Source organism: Lepidochelys kempii, chromosome 19 (genome assembly GCF_965140265.1).
Source record: "Lepidochelys kempii isolate rLepKem1 chromosome 19, rLepKem1.hap2, whole genome shotgun sequence".
Lineage (NCBI taxonomy): Eukaryota > Metazoa > Chordata > Testudines > Cheloniidae > Lepidochelys > Lepidochelys kempii.
This window is the reverse complement of record NC_133274.1, coordinates 12,767,580-12,790,844: the sequence shown is the minus strand read 5'-3', so window position 1 is coordinate 12,790,844 and position 23,265 is coordinate 12,767,580. Positions and strand designations below refer to the sequence as shown.

Here is a 23,265-nt window from a genome sequence, read left to right as displayed (position 1 = left end):
GTTCTTGTCAACTGCTGGAAATGGCCCACCTTGATCATCATTACAAAAGGAACCCCCCTTCGCCCCCCCACTCTCCTGCTGGTAATAGCTCACCTTAAGTGATCACTCTGGTTACAGTGTGTATGGTAACACCCATTGTTTCATGTTCTCTATGTATATAAATCTCCTCTCTGTATTTTCCACTGAATGCATCTGATGAGGTGAGCTGTAGCTCACGAAAGCTTATGCTCAGATACATTTGTTCGTCTCTAAGGTGCCACAAGTACTCCTTTTCTTTTTGACAAAGTTAAGAGACTTAGGAAAGACAGAAAATTTTTTTCACTTGAAGTGGAGATTTGATGTGTGGGAGAAATGTTATAAAGCTTTTCTAGAAGTAGAATCTTCAGAGGAAAAGGTTTTTTGAAAGGAAAGGGTGCTAGTGGCAGATGAGTGGAGGGATGTATTTAATACTTCAGAAATATTGATTATAGCTCTTGATGGGGATCATCCCAGTATAGGGATAAGTATTAATATAGTGCAATTGCAATGGTGTTTGGTACTGGGAGGAATGGGATTACATTTTTAATCTGAAAATGTTTAGTGTAATTTATTCAACCACTGACTGGACCAGCAAAAATAATTTAAATGTTGATATGTAGTTAGATTAAGGAATAAAGAGCTCTGAGCTTTTGTGCTGAATTACACAAGATTTCTCCTCTACAACCAGCTTCTTGAGTGTCTTAATATGTAGTAAGACAGAAGTATAAAGGGGGACAAAATTTGTGTCTGATAGTGCAAACACTTACTGCTGTGCCTGGTATTTGCTACTGTGAATAGTCTCGTTAATGGCACTTGTGCCCACTATAACAGCAATCCACTCACTGTGGGTCCAATTTTGACATAACATTGACCATACCTTTCTCTGCAGGTATACCCATTAAAATTAAATTATTGTGGAATAAGATATAATTCAGCATGAGTATGGGTGTCAGAACTGAGTTCTATGTTTAGAGTTGCTTAATAGAACTCCAGCATACGTATTTGACAGACTGTGCAATTCCCGTTTGTTTTGGTCAGAATGAATTTGCTTTCTTATATTATTTTTAATGCCATCACAAGTAAATAACAATGATGAATTTTAATGTGATGAATGTAACAGAGGTGTGCTTTGCAGTCTTTTACTTTCTCGACCAAACTTCTCATGACCTCAGGCTATGCCTTACTTTCCTCAAGCATGCTATTTAATGGTTTATACTAATATGTAAACTATAACACATTTTTTGGTTTACTTGCTTCTTGAGGAGATGGTAGGGACTCCTAGTCTGTAGGCATATTATTGCAATAGACATTTTGTATCAAGAGTCTAGATTTTCAGTTTAAATTTTTAAGGCTTGCTAAATTCTGTTGTTTGTTGTTGTGGTCTAGGTTCCCCTGTTGTCTCCCTTCTGTCACACAACAAAGCTTTTCATCTGAACATCCTGAGGCTTGATGAAGTATTGATCTTTGGGGAATGACTAATAAATTTAGGGCCAAATCCTGAGCAGTAAAGCAGAGCCCATGTAAACATTGTATGGCTGAGATATGGAATCTGTTTGTTTGCCCTTGGTGTGCGTGCATGCATGCATCCAGACACAGTTTTGGGAGGAGGAGGACCACCTGCAACCTGCTGCACGTCCCTTGTGGGGTATGGGTTTAGACTAGTAGATCTGCAATAAATACAGATTCCCTCAACGCACCTTTATCTCCTCCACCACCACCAAGTTCCAGTGCATCTTGCCTTTGACTGCCCCAACCACAATCTCCACCAGCTCATTGTGGATATGCAGGGTTCTCTCTGTCTTTGGGGACTTGCAAGTCTAAGAATGGGGTGCAAGATGTGATTCTCAGTGCCCAAATAACATGGAAGATTTTGAAGTCCGGTCAAAGCAAAAAACATAATTATTTGAAATCTTCATAATTCTGCTGTTGAATAATGAGAGATGAGCTGGGGCTGAAAGATCTGATTATGTTGGGAAGAAAAGTTTTTGGTGATAATGGACTCTGGAATGCACATGGTGTTAATTTCAGCATTCAGATACAGTTATTTAAATATTTTGAAGGTAGAGTGATAGAATTTCATGTTGTTTTACTAACTGTGCTCTGTATCTGAAGTATCTGTGCAAACCAGCTTTTCTTTTCTCTTGTGCTAGAATCATAGAATATCAGGGTTGGAAGGGACCTCAGGAGATCATCTAGTCCAACCCCCTGCTCAAAGCAGGACCAATCCCCAATTTTTGCCCTAGATCCCTAAATGGCCCCCTCAAGGATTGAACTCACAACCCTGGGTTTAGCAGGCCAATGCTCAAACTACTGAGCTATCCCTCCCCCCTGTTGACAGACGTTAGGATGATTTTTGATGGAGAGATTGGAATGTTCCAAGACCAATATATTGGGTCATTTTTGAACCCCCTATTTAAAATATTTTGATATTTTCTATTTTAAACTCAAGGGAAGGGAAATTGCAATTGTAATATATACATGCATGAAGTATTTACATATTGGAGTAAGGTGTGTTATTATGGAGGGAACAGTAGTGCTTCCCTAGTTCAGGTTGAGGATTTTCACTTTAAGTTAAAATCTCTGTGTTTCACAGTATAATGTATTTAATTTCTAAATTTAACACACTTACTTCTCTGAAGACAGCTGAACTCTTCAGCTCATTTATAGATAAAATATTTATTCTAGGAAAGAAAGTATTTTCAAATGATTTTTTAAAAAGTTTTCAGAGTAACAGCCGTGTTAGTCTGTATTCGCAAAAAGAAAAGGAGGACTTGTGGCACCTTAGAGACTAACCAATTTATTTGAGCATGAGCTTTCGTGAGCGCTCACGAAAGCTCATGCTCAAATAAATTGGTTAGTCTCTAAGGTGCCACAAGTCCTCCTTTTCTTTTTTTTAAAAAGTTTTGTAAGCTTTTTTTTTTTTTTTGCTTTTGTAGTCTGAATAATGAAGTACAACAGACCTTTCAAAGTATAATATATGCTTATGACATGTAGGGTAAATTTCCCTCCAAAACTATTTAAAATATAGTTTTTAAACATCTGTAATCATAATTTATTTTACAGCAAGAAGTGAAGACTTTGGCAATAGCTGAGGTCGTTCTTAAGAGGTAATTTAATCAGCCACCTGTCTTCTCCCCTTAATTTGTATGTTGCTGTTCTCTTGTTTGAAGTAAGGGAGTGGAGTGGAACAGGGGATGGACTGTACCCAGGTGTTAGGATTTCTCATTAGTAGAAATGAGATTTCTCATTGCTCAACCTTACTCAAGCAGTTGACCCTAACTGTCGCTGCTTTTAAAAGGTGTGTGCCACATGCCTAAGCTTGATTCCTGTAGTAAGGTTTGTTCAGAACAGTTGAACAGGAGTTGTGCAAGGTGGGTACCCCTCTTTTCAATGGGAAGAAGAGGGATTTATTGTGTCTTTCTAAACTTATACAGTATCTAGGTTTCAGAGGAACAGCCGTGTTAGTCTGTATTCGCAAAAAGAAAAGGAGTACTTGTGGCACCTTAGAGACTAACCAATTTATTTGAGCATGAGCTTTCGTGAGCTACAGCTCACTTCATTATCTAGATACACTTCAGTATCTAGGGTGACCAGATGTTCCGTTTTTAAAGGGACAGTCCCGTTTTTGGGGACTTTTTCTTATATAGGCCTATTACCCCCCACCCCGTCCCATTTTTTCACAGTTGCTATCTGGTAACCCTAACAGTATCTCACTTTAAAAGATTATATGACAGCCACCCCTGTATCCTTGTTCTCTGACCTTGCCTCCTCACATTTCCATTCACACCTCCATGTCCTCCTTACACAGTTGCTTTTTCTCCTTTTCCCGATCCTTGCTTCCCATGGTGCTGCTTTCTGGTGTTGCTGGGAGCTGGGGAGTGAGTGAGGCTGTGGAAGGAAAGATGTGGGGGCTTCTGATGTTTACTTCTAGTCTTAACTCCAGCATAATATAACTTTTTAAAATCTGGGAATAATAAAGGAGGACTGGTACACTTCACAGATTAAAAACTAATCCTGTCAAACTAGAAACACAGACCAAATCCCATCGAACTGCATTTCCTTATCTTTCAAACAGCACGAGGCCCTCTCTGAATTTGCCAGCACATTCATTTCATTGTATCACACCATTATATTTAAAAGAGGTGCAGACTTCCATCTTTTCAGTGTGTTGCCTTTGGCTATGAAAGAGACTGTCAATAAGAACAGCTTCTACAATGCCTGGAGAGGGCCTGATGCCACTGACCTTACTCGGTCAAAACTCCCATTGAGGAAAGATGGCAGGTTCGGGGACGGAATGTTATCCAAATCTTTAATGCAAAAGTCCTTGGGCTGTTTGGGATATCACAGATCAATACTATTTGAAGAGTGGTTTATAGCTCTTAAAATACTGAAACTATTGATACACCCTTGTGGCTGTGTCCAAGTCCCCAGATACAGTGTGTGTTTAATTTTTGTTTTGTAAATTGTGCTTGGTATGAGGTCCAGAAAACATTAGTACTTGGTGTATTAAGTTGGGCTCTATCTCTTTAGGCAGAAAAGTAAGTTGTATAATATAATCATTCAGATCTGAATTGTGATAACTCTTACAAGCTTAAGATAAAGACTTAATATTGGTTTTGCAGGGTTGGAGACTGGGTATAGGGGATGCATTTACACATTTAATCAATAATATTCTACTGTTATGCAAGGTCCTGATTTAGCAAAACTTTTAAGCATGTGAGATGGTCTGTGAGAAGTCAATAGGACTATTCATATTCTTAAAGTTGTTTATATGCTTAAATGCTTTGCTGGATCAAGGCCTTGTATAATAATATATTATCGACTAAATGTGCAGTTCCCAAATTGCAAAACTAATATTATGGTTTTTTTTTTAAAGCTTCTAATGGATGAAGGGGGATAGCAAGAACTGTGCTGTGTAATGTATAAGTATGTTCATATTCTCTGAAAAAGTGCTTTCCCAGCTTTTTACTTACTGTTAATCAGTAAAGTGAAGTGATTAGCCAGGAGCAGAATCATTCTGTAGGAAGATGTCATTTTTGTTGTAACTTTTTCCTGATATAGTAACACTTGAGCTTTTGCAGCTTTCTAGTAGAGTGTTTCCCAAAGTTGGGATGCCGCTTGTGCAGGGAAAGCCCTTGGCGGGCTGGGCCAGTTTGCCTGGGCCAAGTCCGCAGGTTCGGCCGATCGCAGCTCCCCCTGGCTGTGGTTCGCCGCTCCAGGCTAATGGGGGCTATGGGAAGCGGTGGCCTGTACGTCCCTAGGCCCGTGCTGCTTCCAGCAGCCCCCCTTGGCCTGGAGCAGCGAACTGCGGCCAGTGGGAGCTGTGATCAGCCGAACCTGCGGATGCAGCAGGTAAACAAACCGGCTCGGCCCGCCAGGGGCTTTCCCTGCGCAAGTGGTGTCCCAGGTTTGGGAACCACTGCTCTAGTATATTTAATCTGGAGAAGACATTTTGATGTTGTATTGTTTTTTCTATGTAGGGCTAGTTTCCTGGAGCTTGGAAGTTTGTTATACCACTACCAGATTTTACTTCAGATTTTAGTCTTGTTGAGCAAAATCCTAGAAAGTTTTACTATGTTCTATCAACCAGTTTAGAAAATAGCTTTTTTTTAATTGCATTTTGCAGTATTTTTTTTTGAGCTACTGGTAGTTAGAATATGGGTGCTCAGACTAGTTTTTGCTATTGACTTCAAGGTCAGGTGAATTTTAATCACCAGCCTGCATATGTGTATATATTAAAATGTTTGTATTGGTTTATGCTTATTTTGGACACTTGTAACACTTGTATATTTTTAAGGTTCTTGTACGACCTGAAGGTGAATTATTCTAGCCTTGAAAAGAACAATTATTAATGTCCACTTGGTATACATTAAAAACAGTTCTTCCAAAACTGAACAGTGAGTAGCTGTATTATTCTTCTTAACCTCACCTTGTAGGTGATCAATCAAATAGGTGCATTCTGACCTCTTTTTGCTCACATTACCAAAAGGATATTTGAGGTGAAATGTTCAGAGAAAATACAATTTAACAAAGTGGCTTAAAATGTGGGGCGGGGGGGGGCGGGGAACCAGTGCAAAGCTTTACAGTTCCCTTAATCTTTCTATTTGGGAACCCATATCCAGCGATTGTCTTAAACTTCAACAGAAATTTTTAAGGACAACAAAATATTATGGAGAATGGCATTTTCCTTTGGAAGGAAGGGTCCACTAATTATTGTCCGTTATGCACTTTAATTTTCTGAACATGTAATGAAAGTATTTCATTGCAACATTCCTGGTTTATGTCTCAGTTAAACTTCAACACATTACTTTACATTTTAGTTTCCCCTTGGAAGAACCATTATGATGTTTTTTCAGAATTGTGACTCTTTCAGTGATGTCACCAGACTGACGTAATTTGGAACCCAAAATTGTATTGTTTATCTTCAGGTCATTAGGTCTTGAATAAAAATCATTCAAATCAAAACTGGTAGAGAAATGGCTATACCTTCCGATGGTAAATTTATACATTTGGGAACGATACAGATTAAAGCATCGAGATGATGGATGTTTCAGGTAAAGTGTTTTTACAAGAAATTCTGAAAAACCTGTTTCCAAGTGTGTCTCTTGTCAGTTCCACGCTGCATTGGCTGAAATTTGTAAATTGTGTGTACGTTTTTTGTGTACAAGTGGCCCCTTTGATCGCTGTTGCAGTAGAGGGGCTGAGCCAAGTAACTTGGATGAGCCAAGTAACCTGAATTCCTCACTTTGCCCTGTATGTGAACTCTTCATGCACATTGGTGGGGCAAGGTTGTATGGCCACTGTTTATACTGTCCTTGTTCCTTGGCTATCTAGAGGAGGACTGTCAGCGAGCATTAAAAATCACCAAAAGCTTCAAAATAGGGGATTAGAGGGGAGGAAAAAGCCCTAGCAGGATAACAGTTTAATGCAAGTCACAAAAACAAGTTAATGTATTATGTGGTGCTATTTGTCACTTAGAGTAATTGAACACAAACTGTTAACTTTGTGGACACACAAGTATGTTTTGTACCTCCTTCTGCTTCCATTCTCCTCTTCTGGGAATAGACTGAAATATTTTTTCCAGCATGGCACTGAATGCCTCATTGAGTTTCTGTAATGAAAAAAGACAGGAAAAAAGACTGCTTTCTAGTTAACTTCAAGATGATATACAATGTGAAGAGAAGGGTAGCAAAGCAAGTATGATTGCACGATGAAGGAAACTTAACTGGAGAAGACTTGAAAAACTGAATGGAAAATGTGTGATTTGAAGCACTGACCCTTGGAATTGCATTTGTTGCACTTGACTTGACATATGATTTCTTTTCACTACGTTTTCTACTGAAACTTTGCTGTAACATACAGTGGCTGGTGGTTGGAGGATGGGGGGGTGTGAGTATGAGAGAGGGACAGAAATTCTTAAACTACATAAATGCTGGTCTAGTAATTGTGCTATATTGGAGCTTTGCTTCTGTCAGTTGGCATATGTGCATATTTGACCAGTGGCTTTTAAGAGAGAGACGTTCTGTGGACTATGGTGCTAGTCTGGATTTACTGCAAGAGTAAGGATTGGGTTTAGAAGGGTACCCATATAGTATTGCTGTCTGACCTTATACATTGATAAGGGTTGGATAGCCTCTGGTACTATTTTTATCTATCTCCGAACATCATGCTAGAGTACCACACAACTGTAATGAATTTAGCCTCACAACATCCTTGGGAGATAAGCATTTTACAGATGAACAATGGAAACATCGAGAAGTAAAGTGGCTTGCCCATCAGGAGTCTGTGGCAAAGCTGGGAAGAGACCTTGGATCTCCTGAGTCTCAGCTCAGTGTCTGAACTAAAAGGACATCCTCCCTTTCCTACACCATCCTTCTCTTGTCTTTGAGTCTAATAGCATTTTGGTTGCTTTTGTAGTTGTAACTGTACTCTTTCCTCTCGCCACTGCGAACACAGGTACTAAGAATGGGAGAAGCAAATAGAAAGCATAATGAATTAAGGCTGTTAGCATTTTGTTTGAGTATGGTCCATTGTGTGTTTTCTAGTTTGAGACAGAGGACAGCATGAGCAATTGTATCTCACTGATGCACTAAGTGCCTGCTGTGGCTGCTAGTAATTTATATTGAAATAGTGGCGCAACTCTAGTTCCACTGCAGGTTTTGATCATCCTTTATGTTTCTGGCTAGGCTGACAGGAGGCCAGTGGTAAGCTGGCTTTCTTGGTAAGAAGACTAGTTGAGCCTTGCAAAATATTACTTGCACAGCGCAAGTCATAGTTTTTGATGGGCAAGTAAAGTATTGTCAGTCATCATCATCATAGTAAAGGGCAGGCAAACAATTGTGTGTCTGTCTGATACATTTTCAGGGCAGTATTTTGAGGTTAGATTAGTTGTAACCTAGGAAAAGGCCTGAGTCTCTTCACTTTTGGTTATCATCAGCAGAGAAATAGTCAATTACAGGCATTGTGCACTAGATATTTGTTAAATACATTAAATAAGTCATATAAAAAAGTGAGGTAATATGGAGCTTTGAAACAATCACTCATACAAGGCAAAGACACTTACAGATTAAAGCATCTAGATGATGGATGTTTCAAGTAAAGTGTTTTCACAGGAAATTCTGAAAAACCTGTTTCCAGGTGTATCTCTTGTCAGTTCCACGCTGCATTGGCTGAAATGAGATGTCCAGCTCTAATAGGTTCCCAGTTCTCTTTCTGGGCAAAAAGGAAACTTATAATTACAGTCATTCTCAGAAGAGCAGAAAATGAGGTGGTTTTCTTGACTCCAAGTATTTTTCAGCTGGGATTCTGCCTTGTGTAAAGACATAGTCAGAAGGGTTGAAAACTTGAAATTGTTGTTACTTGATTTTAAAAAGTCTTTGGTCTTAATTCACCACTGTGTTGCTCCAGTTTTACATTGCTCTAGCTACATTGAACTCCCCGTGTAGTAAGGTTTCAGGCTGATTGCATGTGAAGTAGAACTCTTTTTGAAAGCCGGTCCTTTCCCTGAAAGTCTAATAATATTTAGATCTTTTGTAATGTTTTATATTTTGAAAGCTGTTTACAAATATAATTAACCCTAACACTTTTGCCAGAGATGTCTGTATTATTTATCTGTATTTTACAAATAGGATGAGACAGATGTTAATGGCCACATTTTCAAATATGGGTGCATAAAGTTTGTCACCTAACCCCAAATTCAGACACCTAAATAAAAGGTAACTGATTTTCATGGATGATAAGCACCCACAACTGCCATTACTGAAGACGATGGAAGCTGTGGGTGCTCAGCACCTCTGAAGATCCAAGCTGTCTGTCCTAAGTGTGATTTGCCACAAGGTGATTTGGTAGCAGAGACAAGATTAAAACTGTGGCATTGCTGGCTCCCACTTTCTATGCACCTACCCACTGCCTTTGAAAAGCAAAGTGTGGTATGGACTATATCCAAACCTGGACTACGATGTATTCATTGTAAATTATTATCTCTCCCAGGATGCTTGCATCATTTATAACCAGAATTTGCTGTTTAGAGCTGAAATTTCCATTCTAGTTTTGCCACATTTTAAATTACAGTTACAGGACATCCAGTCTTCTGGCATGGTAATGTTTTCTGGGTCTTTTTGAAAGTTAAAAGAAAAACAATCACATACTGGGGCAAAAGCTTTTTCCAATGTTTCAAGCTGGTTTCTGCCATCTCTTTTAATTGAACATTTTGTTTCTCTTTATTGGGCTATATTGGTTTTATTGTAATGTAGATTTTACTGATAGTGTATTATAAAAGGAGCATTATAAGAAAAGTAATTTTTTATTATGATATTTTTCTAGTTTTTTTAATTAGATTTATGGAACATGGAGGTGAAAAAGGCCTATTTTAGCTAGTCCTGCTCTGGCCAGTACGAGCTTATTCCATACATTGTGTTTTCTAATGCTTTGCTTGGTCTGGTTTTAAATAACTCATATAGTTTAAATCAGAGGTTCTCAACTGGGGTATGCATATCCCTGGGGGTACACTGAGGTCTTCCAGGGGGTATGTCGACTCATCCTATTGGCCTAGTATGACAGACTCTAGAGCTCTGCAGCGGGTCTGTGATCTTGTGGGTCCCACAGGATCCACTGCCATAACAGCTGGAGAAGGATAAAATTCAACAAACAATGTGGGAGCAGGTATTGCGGGAGTGGGATTTTAAAAATAGTACTCCCAAGCCGCAAAGAGTGGTTGCCACCTTTACGTCTGTGCTACTGCTGATGGCAGCACTGCCTTCAGAGCTGGACGGCCGCAGAGTTTTTAAGTGAGGTGAAACTTGGGTACGCAAGACAAATCAGACTCCTGAAAGGGGTACAGTCATCTGGAAATGTTGAGAACCACTGGTTTAAACTAACATCTTCCAAGCTGTACTATCTGAGTGGCCTCAAAGCCTCCGGCTCCAGTGAGACCTCTGCAAATGTTCTTACTGACCCAGGACCCAATCCTGCTCAGTGCCCCAGAGCACTCTGCACCTTGCAGCATTGGACCTCTTGGGAGTGTGGTGGGGAACAGTGCTGAGCATTTGCCTAGTGCTGCTTCTGCGCAAAGCTCTGTACAAATGTTCATTAATCCTCCGTTGAGGTAGGTCTGTATTATTAATCCTCATTTTACAAGGGGACAAGCTGAGACACAAAAAGAGGAAGGTGACAGAGAGTAGAACCCAGAATCCAGGGATTCAGTCCTCCATCTCTTGCTCCACCTATTTATTAGGAACTGCTCTTTCCAGTACTCCAATAATAACATTCTGGTGCCATCAGTAACAACGCATCAAATGTGAACTCTGACTTGGTGTGGGATTGAGGGTATTTTTCTGCAGTAAAGGTCCTTTAAAATAAAGGGCGAATTGGAGGAATGACAAATCGTGTGATACATCGTATCTTTGCAGGACATGGCATCAAACTGTAGACTACAAATAGGCTTTTACAGTTTAACAAGTCTGTATTAAAATATTCATGTATAGGGTTGGAACTGGATGAAGAAGACTTAGATGAAGGATGATCCTGAGTAACTGTACCAATGTGTCTTGGTAAAAGAGTGTAATGCTGTCATGTGATCTCTGTATTAACTTAGTGGAATTTTTGTTTGCTCATCCATTAGATAGGGGCACTAAGAGCCTGATGGTAAGATTCTGTATCTCCTGTTGAAGTCAGTGGGAGTTGAAGTTCTTGAGCACCTTCAAGAATTGGGCCATAAATGTAGCTAACAGATTCCCAATTTCATCAGCGTGACTCATCATGATCACAGTATATGGTGCTTGTATCTCTGCCAGTCTCTCAGGGTGCAAAAGCAGTTGTCCTTGTTTGATTTTTAAATTTAAAAACGTAGACAAAATAAACCAGCCCCAAGGGAAATAATCAGATTGCGATGCCTGCTAGTTGACATCAACAGCGGACTTAGTTTTGTTCAGAGGTGCTTAGAAGTACTGTTTGCAAATGTCCATCCCACAAGTGAATTAATCAGGTTAAACATACAGCACTCCCTAAGCTGCTTGAATTGGAGATACATGATTGCATGGAGTGAGACTTGTCCTACCTCAAAGGTGAGCTTTTGACCTCCAGTGAAATGAAGTTCTGCCTTGGAACATGCTGATAATGTGATGTGTAAGAGACTTTGACATCAAATGGTGGTATGATTTCCCTATGGCAGTTGAAGCCTGTTTCTGTAGGACAAGGATTAAATTGAATTTGTCACTGGTATGGCCTGTTTTTACTAAGGTAACGTAGGTTATGTGGTCAGATAGGAAAAATAATAAAACTTCTAGTTCAAGAATGAGAAGTGAATTTCCTTTTTTTTAAGCAGCCATTTTTTTTCAGTATTCGTATTATTTAAGTTATATATACCAGGCAATGCAGTACAATTTATTGATGATTGATTATTGCATATAAAATGCTATATTAGTAGTGTTGTTGCTGTCATCAGATACACTTAGTCCACATAGCAACATAGCTTTTAGTTGATTCTCCTGCTAGATATTTCTACTTAACTTCTATATGGCTGCAAAGCAGTCCTAGAGCGTGAACACTGTAGGAGGTGACGACCAATAACAGTGCAATCTGCCAGTGCTGCTAAGATAATACTGCTCTTTAAAATTGTTTCAGGCACCCCAGTGCCACAACAGTGTGTGGGTATGTGCGCATGTGTATGTTGGCCCAAATCCTAGTCCCATTTAAAATCAATGGTTAAGCTCCCATGGACTTGAAAGACCAGTGTTTTGCCCATAAACTGTAAAATGGACAATAATTATGCAAACCCAATTGAGCGTCACAGCTTTCTGTTTTATAATTTTGTCCAGAAATTGCATATTTGTTTCACCCCCCACTGCCTTTTTTTTTAAAGTGCTTTGAGCAAATTACAAGTTGACATTTTTTTCCATCTTTTGAAAGCCATTAACTATATGAAGCATAAGCAGCGTCACTCTTAAAATCCTTCATGAAATGTGACAGGCCTGTTGATTCTGTGCCTCTCTTTTGTTTTGTTTTCAACCCCTAGTTTTCTTTCTTAAAAATTTAAAAACAAACAAACCCAAAGGCTAAGCTGAAAGATGGAACAGAGTGTCTCGGAGAGAAAACCCACTATCACCCCGACTGCAGACTTCGATGTAATGGGTGCCTTAGACTGGAAAGACGGCATTGCTACCTTGCCAGGTAGCAACATACAAGTAAGAAACCAAGGAATAGGGTAAAAAAATGATCAAGCATTTAGTAATGCATTGAAGTTAGTACATGTTCTTTTCTTTGGTTAGAAAAAAAGACTTGCTTTAAAATGATTATCCCGTCAGCTGCTGCAGAATTGGAGTCACCAAACAAGTAGTGAATTCCTAGTGAGATTTCTGAATTTGATTTTTTTTGTTTTTTTGTTTTCCTCTTGACTCTTGTTCAGTTAATTTAAAGTGTCATAATTATAGCTGCAAGGAGGTATTTAAGAGCCTTCATTCATTGCTACTCATACATTTAAGGCCTGAACTTGCCATTTCTCAGCTGTATGGGTACACCTTATTCAGGCAAGAAATCCTGTTAAATTCAGCCCATAATGAGCAAAGGCTATTCTCACGAGTGAATATTTGTAGAATATTGCTTTAGTATGGTTGCTTTAGGATGTCTGTGATTATTTTCTCAGCTATTGTCTAGCTACACCTTTCTTATTGATAGTGGCTGTAATGTAAATAAATCACAGCTGAGATTTTTGGAGGAGGTTGTTCACAAATATGGTAGACAGAAAATGACCCCATCAGTTTATTGTGGTTTCCAAGTTTCCTGACAGACTTAGTTCAGTTGTACTTTTAAAATGATTCAGGCCACATTTTCACGGATTTTTTTGGATGTCTAACGTGATACCCTGAGCCTGATATAAATATATTTTTTAAAGGTTCTGAACATTTACAGCTCCAGCTGAAGTGACCTGGAGCTGTGGGGACTCCGAGCCTCTGAAAATCAGGCTCCACACGTCTCAAATTAGGCATCCATTCCAAAATCAGGGGCCTCCCTGGAAAACATTGGTCTTTTTCTTTCACTTTCCCCCTCCCTTTTCTTTGAAAAATCTGCAACCCAGTCGTTCAAAGCTTACTTCAGTCTATGAAGCAAATTCTTCCATGGCGTATCTCCACAGAAGTCAAAAGAATAAGTGCATGCATGACGCTGTGTATCTGAAGTGTTTTGATCAACATATGAGACCTGAAATCAATGGGAGTTATACTGACCTAAAACCTGAGTAATACAGAATCAAGTTCATGGAGTTCCTAGGAGTCCTGGGGTTTTGTTCAAATTGCAGTTTGGATAATTACTTTCTAATGGCTAACTTGTCTCCTGTACTCCCCTGTACTTTCATTTGGAAACATTATTCTTCACTTCCTAAAAGAAAACCTCTTGAGAAACATTGCTGTGTTCTCTTAAATAGCAGTTATATTCCTCCCCAGAGATGGTTGTATTTAACTGATTCTGGAATAACAGTGTACTGTCTACAAAGCATGATGGGATTTATTCAGAACCATTTAAATACAGGATTACCAAATACAAAGATGAGTTCTCAGGTACCACAGTGACTGAGTGTGGTACAAATGTCCAGGTTGTTCATTATTAACTAGCCTCGCAGGTGTGCGTCTCACTATTATGATCCAAAATAACAGGGTTCTGTTTTGATTTCACTGTCCAGTTCCCTTTTATTTTTTGCCTCTTTTTTTCCCCCCCTCCCTCATGTATGTCAGAATTCTTGCATGTGGAGAGGAAAACAGCACAGTTACGTTTTTTGTAATTTCCGTTTCTTTTGTCTCTTATTAAGGAGAATGTTTTAAAAAATTTTCATGTGACTTTAGAATTAGTGAATATGCTGTACTGGCAGCTCTGCAGATTGAAATCCTCTGTTTAACTAGAGAGCAGGTACAGTGCAGGCAGTAGCAGAATCAGCCACCCCATATACTCATGTGCTTTGTCCTTGATCAGAAGGAACCTCTAGGAGTAAGAGTAGAGTTCAACTCCATGGCTCATTCAGTCTTCAGAGACTTCTAGCAAAGACGCCGGTGGTGGTGGTGGTTTTTTCTGATGAGAGTACTTGTCCGCTGGAAAGTGGACTGAGCCCCGCCAACACAGGTGCTCTCAGGTGAGCCATCAGATGGTAACATAACAGCGTTCTGTCACTACTGGTTTGAGTTGATGATTTTATATCTAAAAGGCTCTATATATCTCATTATCTTCAAGAATCTAGTCCCTTAATACAAGACTGCTTTAATATCCTTGCTTCCTTCAGTAGTTAGCTCTGATGCTTAATGGGACACCAGAGCTCTGATACTGTGAACAAAAGGTCACAATGCGGAGCCTCACCAGTCTGTTACTATTATATGCATTTCTGAGGAACCCTCAGCCTGTGATATCTTCCATCCATTCCACTACTGTTCTTCCACCATTTCAAGAAGGAGTTAGTTCCCTCGTTAAACTGATGTAAAGATGTCTATAGAAAAGCCCACCAGAATCCCATATATATAATTACCATTTGTTTGAGGTGGGTTATCTTTGCTCTTAATTAAATAAAAATAATACTCTTGGTTACTTTGGGATTCAGGGGCAGAAATATGTTTCTTCTGGTGCAGCATCTTGGAAGCTGTGAGGAACACAGGCTGCAGCTCAAACGAGTGGGGAGAGGGTTTTGGGGAGAGCTTTTATAAGCTATGGGTGGAACTGAGTTAGCGATATTGTGAACAGTAAGGGGGAAGGAGAGAAGGAAGATGATGCTTCTGTCAGTGGGCCTAAGTAGTCAGGGCTAGTGCTTTTGTGAACTGGGTTTGGTGAGGAGATTTGTTATGATTTTTAAGGAGTTATATACAATCTGTATGCTAGTGTCAATGAAAACTCTACCACAGAGTCTGCTAGCGTGAGTGACCTCTGGTAGTTTATTTCTCTTGTTGTTGGGTAGCCATCTCCATATTGCAGAGGATATTGAGATCCGAGGGAATGGCAGTTAGTTTTTGTTCCAAGATCATAAGAAAGTCCTCCTTCCTTGTGGCGATCTTTGCATACACCCACTTATAGACTGCGCTTACTGGCGCTGTGCAGGAACTTGCTAGAAAAGCAGTGTCTGCTTGGACCAAGCAAGCACCCCACTAGGGCCCCAGACATTTGAAGCCAAAGTTGTAAGAATCCAGACTGCTGTTCTGCATGCCCAATCTTTACACCTTGAGGTTGAAAGGATAGTCATGTTCCTCTCCAGTCTGTCCTGAGGAGACTCTGATATAGCCCTGTGAGCTAGACTCTCTGATCCACCTTTGGGTCAGTACCCCATTCCAGTGAAGGGATCTCTCCTATTTGTTAGACTTCTACAAATAGGATTTTGCAGAGGCCACCCTGAAGAAAGAGAAGTTACCACCCAGTAATGTTGCCACCCATCTTCCTGTAAAGTTCATTTGCCAGAAGACTCTTGAGTTTAGTAGAAGGAACTGATGGGATTGAGAACTGCATGGCCCCTTATAACTCTAACTCAAAATACTTAGTGCTGTGAAGGACCACGTGTGCAATCCTGCTGATGCTGCATTTATGGAAGGTTCCCAAAGCTCAAAGATATGGTAGGGTGCGTGTGTGGGGGGGTGGAGCGGGGCAGGAGGTAGGTTGGTTGGTTGGGTGCGGGGGGCAGAGGCGGCTCATCCTACAGGTGTGTGTAATACTCTCCAAAGAACTGCAGTTACTGGTAAGGAACCTCTTTCTTAACAGTTCCTACTTCCTAGAAGATTTTTAGGTGGGTTGCTACTGTTTGGTAACTACATTATTGTCCATTTATTCATCATAGGATAATCCTGAAAACTCACAACAGGGATTTTGGCCAAGTTACTGCTCTCTTTCAGAGGACATATAAGTCGCTCCAGTTTGTTTGCTAGAAATGCTGTAGGTTTGAATTACATAAAGGGAAAAACTATGAAGCACATAAGAATAAATGTAGCTTTTCTGTATTAACACTGAAGCAGATCACCACTGAACAGGCATTTCTTGATAAAATAGGATTTTTTGTGACACTGTGTTGTATGGAAAGCAATTTCTCTTGCCAGTAGCACTTTTTGTCCTAGCTCCGCTTGCATACTGAATCTCATGCACTATCTTTCCCACTTTGAAACCTATCTGCTGCTGTTTAGTTTGATTGTCTTCTTTAACTGCTTTCTTTCTTTTAAAAAAGAAAAAGAGGACTTGTGGCACCTTGGAGACTAACCAATTTATTTGAGCATAAGCTTTCATGAGCTTTCACAGACTAACACGGCTGCTACTCTGAAACCTTTCTTTCTTTTGTTACCTGCAGTTCCGTTTAAGTGAGTTTGGAACTTTAGAAATCATTACTGAAGCAGAAGCCATAAAAACTCTCTTGGCTCCAGCAATAAATGCCAGAATAGCCAGCCTTAACCCTGGTGCTTCCACTCCTGGTGCAACCAACACGACTGCTGCCTCTGGCACTGATTCTGAAGGTGAGCTTTGTGCACTGCTGAGGGACCAAATACACAGCTTGATAGGATGCTGGAACCACATGTTTTAAGAAGCGTTTCCTGTAGCAATACAGTGCTTGCTGGCATGAGCTGAGCGGTGATTGCACCCAGCCCACATGTATGCCCAAGCGCATAATTTCTGCACAAAATTACTTAGTTATAGATGAACAAAATGTGCATTACTTTGGTGCTAAGTTTTGGAAATATGGACTTTGTGTTTTCTAATGTGATATTAGATCAGGATTTAACTTACATTAGGAAAAACCTAAATCAGGGCAGGCTGTAAAATTGTTATATTGGGATCATCATGCTCATTATGTACGTCAGTTTTGTTGTAGTCAACTCATGTGTTTTCCTGGCTAGCGTACAGCCATTTATATAGACATATTTTCAGATACTTTTAATGGGATACCTATAACAAGGCTTTTCCAGGGCCTCTTAATAGAGGTTTTCAAGAAGTATGAAAAATATATGTAAAGACTGACTTTTAAAACACATTTGCATGGTACAAGCACCCCCCAAAAATGTAGTCACTTTTGACAAAATTTCAAACAATATTTGCACTTGTCTCAAAGCTATAGGGGTACTTAAAAAAAAAAGTCTTCTAACTGGACCCTAGTTAGAGCCTTGAGATTTAATTCTTTGACACCTTTACAGGAGAGCATGAATTTCCCTAATATTAAAATATCACTTCTTTAGATATGAGTGATTTGGTCTTTAATGGCAGAAAACACTCTCTTTAAATACCAGATCAGAGATAATAATTACCTCTCTTAAAGGGGGTGTGCGGCTTAGTTAATGAAAGTTTATAAAGGGCGTTGGGAGAGCTCCTTGGATTAGACTGAGAGGTGATACATTTAAAAACTTTACAACTTTTTCTGTAATCATTGTCCTCGTTCCTCTTCTGCAGAGCCCAAAGGCAACGTGCCTAGTTCTGACATCCCAGCCTGTGAAACCTGTGGGCAAATGGACTGCTTGGAGAATGGGAAGTTTTGTATTCGAACCTGTGCTCAGCAGCAAGACAAGTAAGAAACCTCACATTATTTTCCCGTTTCATGAGAATTTAGCATCTGTGGAAGGTGTTGCAGTGACAGCAATAGATCGACAGAGCAGGTATCAGCACAGCACTGGCAGTAGCAGTGCAAAGCCTACTGCTCACCCTGGTCCTGTCCTGAAGTACCATCTATAAAGAGGAGAAGAGAGTTCGCTCTCTAGGACCTCAGTCTTTGGCCTCTCTGCCAAGATTGCCAGCAAAAAGGTCAATTAGTTTCAACTGCTCAAGTCTGGCTGCATTGCCACTGTGTGTGCTGTACCTGCTCAGGAGATAAATGCAGGATTTAAGCCTCCTGGCCTGTCAATCTGACATTTCCCATGAAGAAGGATGGTCCGTTGGTTAGGGCATTAGACTGGGACTTGGGAGACCCAGGTCATCTCCCTGCTATGCCACAGATTTCCTGTGTGACCTAGAGCAAGTCACTTAGTTCTTCTATGCCTCAGTGCTCCAGCTGTAAGACAGAGATAATAGCACTTTCCTACCTTACAGAGATGTTGTGAGGGTAAATACATTAAAGATTGTGAGGTGATCAGATACTGGGGTGACAGGGCCATATAAGTAGAATTGGCAGAATTTTATTTCTATAATTTCAACAGGTAATATCAATGTTTATTTTTAAGCATTTTATTAGATTTTTATCTATTTAAATTTTCCAAGTTCTACAAAATTATAGAGGGGTTTCAGATAATAATTTTATGACAGCAGACACTGAGATTCAAAAAGTTAAAGCTTTGTAACAGTTAAAACACAGTCAACATCACGTACCAAAATAAATATAGTAAATATCCTTAAAGCAAACTCTAATAAGGTTTCAGGCAGCATTTTTCTTTCTTTTCTGTCTGTACATTAGATTATTATCGATGAAAAATCTTTTAGTTGATTTGTATGTGTACAAGGAAATCAATATTTTCACACATGTACTGATAAAAATCTAATCTTTCCTCACCTATATATAAGTATCTAAGATAGATAGAAAATCCGGCTCTTCCCACAAATATTAAATTCACTTCTTATTTGCCAGCCCAAGCCCTCCACACAATCCATACACTGGTTATAGAACAGGTTTTTTTTATTTTAAATTGTGGCTGTTTGCAGTGACTCTAAAGACATCCCAGCTGATTGCAGAAACAGAATAAGCAGTAGAAACCTTAATGTCAGCATTGGCTGCCAGGTTAATGAGACTGACAGACCCCTCAAGCGACTCCGAAGGAAGAGGAAACTTCTTCTGGATTCTGAGGATGAGGACGAAAATTTAGATGATGATGAGGTAAACGAGATTGGCGTGCACTTTGATTGAATGGAATTGTAACAAACAAGATTACTTGTCAATATACAAAGAAAATCAAATCAAAGGGTGTATTCTATGTACACTGGTGGGCTCCATGAATCTTTCGGACTTGAGTCTGACCTCATTACACTGGTGTAAATCGGAAATATCTCCACTGAAATCAATGGAGTTATGTTGGTGAAAAACTGACGTGAAGTCGCAATTGAGTTTTTAGGCTATAATTTGTTCACACCTATAATTTGCATATCTAGTGCCAGAGAGGTACAGAGTCCTTTACAGTCGTAAAAATACATACACGGCAAGGTCCCTGTACCTAAGAGTACAATCTAAAGCCACATTACAGAAAACTCTACTATCAACATTTGAAACAGACAGTGGAATTTCAGTTCAGTGTTACACATGCATTGGATGTGCTATCTGCAGACCTTTCTGTGCATTCAAATATCTAGAGACTAATAGTAGGAAAACAAAAATACCCCAGCAGTGTTGAAAAAACTGTAGTGTGCCTGTAGTCACAGGTGAAATAAATCACTGATATTTTTTGCTTGAGAAAATTGTATCCCTTCTTTGCCATCAAATCCCTCAGTCTTTTCAAACTTAGGAGTTGTACCACATGGTTTTCTTCTTGTCCTTCAATACACTGCTAAACCATTTCTGAGGCATGACTTGTCCGTTACAAAGGCACTTTCACCAGAGCATGGGAAGGTCGATACACGCATCCTCTGAGTGCTTGTGACCTCTGCTTGCTGTTTAAATACATAGTCTTGTACCTTGCTGATCAAGGGAAAGAAGCCGTTCACAAGATCAGTGTTCATAAAATCAGAACTCTACTGTCCTCTGTTTGAAAGGTCCCCACTCCGCTACTTGATATGCAGGCTGCCATATCAGAGTATTTTTATTTATATTCATGTGTTTTGCTTGTTTTGTGACACTGAGCTCAGCTGGAGCAGTTACTGGTGACACAGGCTGAAGTTTCTTATGTTGCATACAGTTTAATTCATCCCATTGTTCAGCTTTTATCTGAGGGGTTGTATGCAAGATGTCAAAACTATTTTCCTTCTTCCATCTTTCCCTTTCTTTTCGCCTGCCCTCATTAAAAAAAAAAAAAAAAAAAAAAAAAAAAAACTTTTAAAGGGCATGGGACATATTTTGGCTCTGATTTTCAAATTTTGCCTTTCTTGCTTTGCTTCAAGAAGTGAACCCTGGGTGAACTAACACGATGTTAACATTCCTTCCTTGTAGTTTACAAGTTATTGGACATAATCTGTGATATTTAAAGACAAAATATAGTTTCTAGGGGTGTCTTTTTGTGACAGCAGTTACTCAGAACTTCTGTTTCCTTCAATGGCTGGTGAAATATCCTTTCTATGTATCCACGCACTAGCACAGATGGACACAAATTTGTGTCAAGTATCAGGGGGTAGCCATGTTAGTCTGTATCCACAAAAACAACAAGGAGTCCAGTGGCACCTTAAAGACTAACAGATTTATTTGGGCACAAGCTTTCGTGGGTAAAAAACCACTTCTTCAGATGCCACTGAAGAAGTGGTTTTTTACCCACAAAACAAATTTGTGTGAATCTAATGTGTAGCATAGTAATAAAGTTGCTTACTGCTGCAAATCCTGCAGTGCAGACAATGAATCCAATCCACTACACTAGAGAGTTCAGTTTTTACTACACCATGGTGACTTACTTAAATGATCTTTGATGATTCTGGTCTCCCATGTTTAAGAAGGATGAATTCAAACTGGAACAGGTACAGAGAAGGGCTACTAGGATGATCCAAGGAATGGAAAACTTGTCTTATGAAAGGAGACTCAAGGAGCTTAGCTTGTTTAGCCTAATCAAAAGAAGGCTGAGGGGAGATATGATTGCTCTCTATAAATATATCAGAGGGATAAATACCAGAGTGGGAGAGGAACTATTTAAGCTCAGTACCAATATGGACACAAGAACAAATGGATATAAACTGGCCATGAGGAAGTTTAGACTTGAAATTAGACGGAGGTTTCTAACCATCAGAGGAATGAAGTTCTGGAACAGCCTTCCAAGGGAAGCAGTGGGGGCAAAAGACTTATCTGGCTTCAAGATTAAACTCGATACGTTTATGAAGGAGATGGTATGATGGGATAACATAATTTTGGCAATTAATTGATCTTTAACTATTCATGGTAAATAGGCCCAATGGCCTGTGATGAATGTTAGATGTGATGGGATCTGAATTACTACAGAGAATTCTTTCCTGGGTGTCTGGCTCGTGAATCTTGCCCACATGCTCAGGGTTCAGCTGATTGCCATATATGGGGTCGGGAAGGAATTTTTCCCCAGGGCAGATTGGCAGAAGCCCTGGGGGGTTTTCGCCTTCCTCTGTAGCATGGGGCATGGGCCACTTACTGGAGGATTCTCTGCACCTTGAAGTCTTTAAAGCATGATTTGAGGGCTTCAATAGCTCAGACATAGGTGAGAGGTTTATTGCAGGAGTGGGTGGGTGAGATTTGGTGGCCTGCATTGTGCAGGTCAGACTAGATGATCATAATGGTCCCTTCTGACCTGAATATCTATGAGTCTATCTATGGTGGAAACAATTTGTAGAGCACTTTGCGATCCTTTAGGGTAAAAGTAGCTGAATATGTAAGATCTTACTATTACTGTAATGCACTCACAGGTTTGATTTAAGAAGAATATTTCTGTTAGTAACATGTTACATCTTTATCATACCTGCATTGTGAAATGACCACTCGGGGAGAGACAACAATATGGCTAAACTTTTTTTTTAATCATATCTGTGTTTAGGAGAAGAATAAATCAAATAATATGAAAAGCCGCAGAAATACTAAACCTCTAAAACAAGGTGAGCTGAGCTCATAGTCTCTTTTCTTATTCTTTGCAAACTTTACCAGCTGTTACAAGATGGATCATAGTAAACAGAAAAAACAAGCTCAGTGGAGCCCTTTACACATTCAGAGTAATAATTACCTTTGTTAGAATCATAGAATATCAGGGTTGGAAGGGACCTCAGGAGATCATCTAGTCCAACCCCATGCTCAAAGCAGGACCAATCCCCAACTAAATCATCCCAGCCAGAGCTTTGTCAAGCCTGACCTTAAAAACATCTAAGGAAGGAGATTCCACCACCTCCCTAGGTAATGCATTCCAGTGTTTCACCACCCTCCTAGTGAAAAAGTTTTTCCTAATATCCAACCTAAATCTCCCCCACTGCAACTTGAGACCATTACTCCTTGTTCTGACATCTGCTACCACTGAGAACAGTCTAGAGCCATCCTCTTTGGAACCCTCTTTCAGGTAGTTGAAAGCAGCTATCAAATCCCCCCTCATTCTTCTCTTCCGCAGACTAAACATCCCCAGTTCCCTCAGCCTCGCCTCATAAGTCATGTGTTCCAGTCCCCTAATCATTTTTGTTGCCCTCTGCTGGACTCTTTCCAATTTTTCCACATCCTTCTTGTAGTGTGGAGCCCAAAACTGGACACAGTACTTCAGATGAGGCCTCACCAATGTCGAATAGAAGGGAACGATCACGTCCCTCAATCTGCTGGCAATGCCCCTACTTATACATCCCAAAATGCCATTGCCCTTTCTGGCAACAAGGGCACACTGTTGACTCATATCCAGCAGCTTGTCCACTGTAACCCCTAGGTCCTTTTCTGCAGAACTGCTGCTGAGCTATTCGGTTCCTAGTCTGTAGCGGTGCATGGGATTCTTCCGTCCTAAGTGCAGGACTCTGCACTTGTCCTTGTTGAACCTCATCAGATTTCTTTTGGCCCAATCCTCCAGTTTGTCTAGGTCCCTCTGTATCCTATCCCTATCATCCAGCATATCTACCTCTCCTCCCAGTTTCGTGTCTTCTGCAAACTTGCTGAGGGTGCAATCCACACCATCCTCCAGATCATTTATGAAGATCTTGAACAAAACC

General features: G+C 40.0%; 1 protein-coding gene across 5 annotated transcripts in view; it reads left to right on the top strand.

Moving 5' to 3' along the window:
• Window positions 1-23,265, top strand: part of LOC140900544 (lethal(3)malignant brain tumor-like protein 4) — an 84,328-nt gene that overhangs the window by 5,107 nt on the left and 55,956 nt on the right. For 4 of the 5 annotated variants that reach the window (XR_012155660.1, XM_073317979.1, XM_073317981.1 and 1 more), the window contains exons 2-6: window positions 12,530-12,698; window positions 16,811-16,973; window positions 17,902-18,016; window positions 19,141-19,312; window positions 22,128-22,185. Coding sequence is in view for 4 of the 5 variants with exons in the window: in XM_073317979.1 (XP_073174080.1) it covers window positions 12,582-12,698; window positions 16,811-16,973; window positions 17,902-18,016; window positions 19,141-19,312; window positions 22,128-22,185 (625 nt within the window). In the remaining variant the exon portion in view is untranslated. Of the gene's footprint in view, window positions 1-10,540; window positions 12,699-16,810; window positions 16,974-17,901; window positions 18,017-19,140; window positions 19,313-22,127; window positions 22,186-23,265 lie in introns of those variants that run through there. The other variant, XM_073317980.1, reaches the window with a different exon arrangement.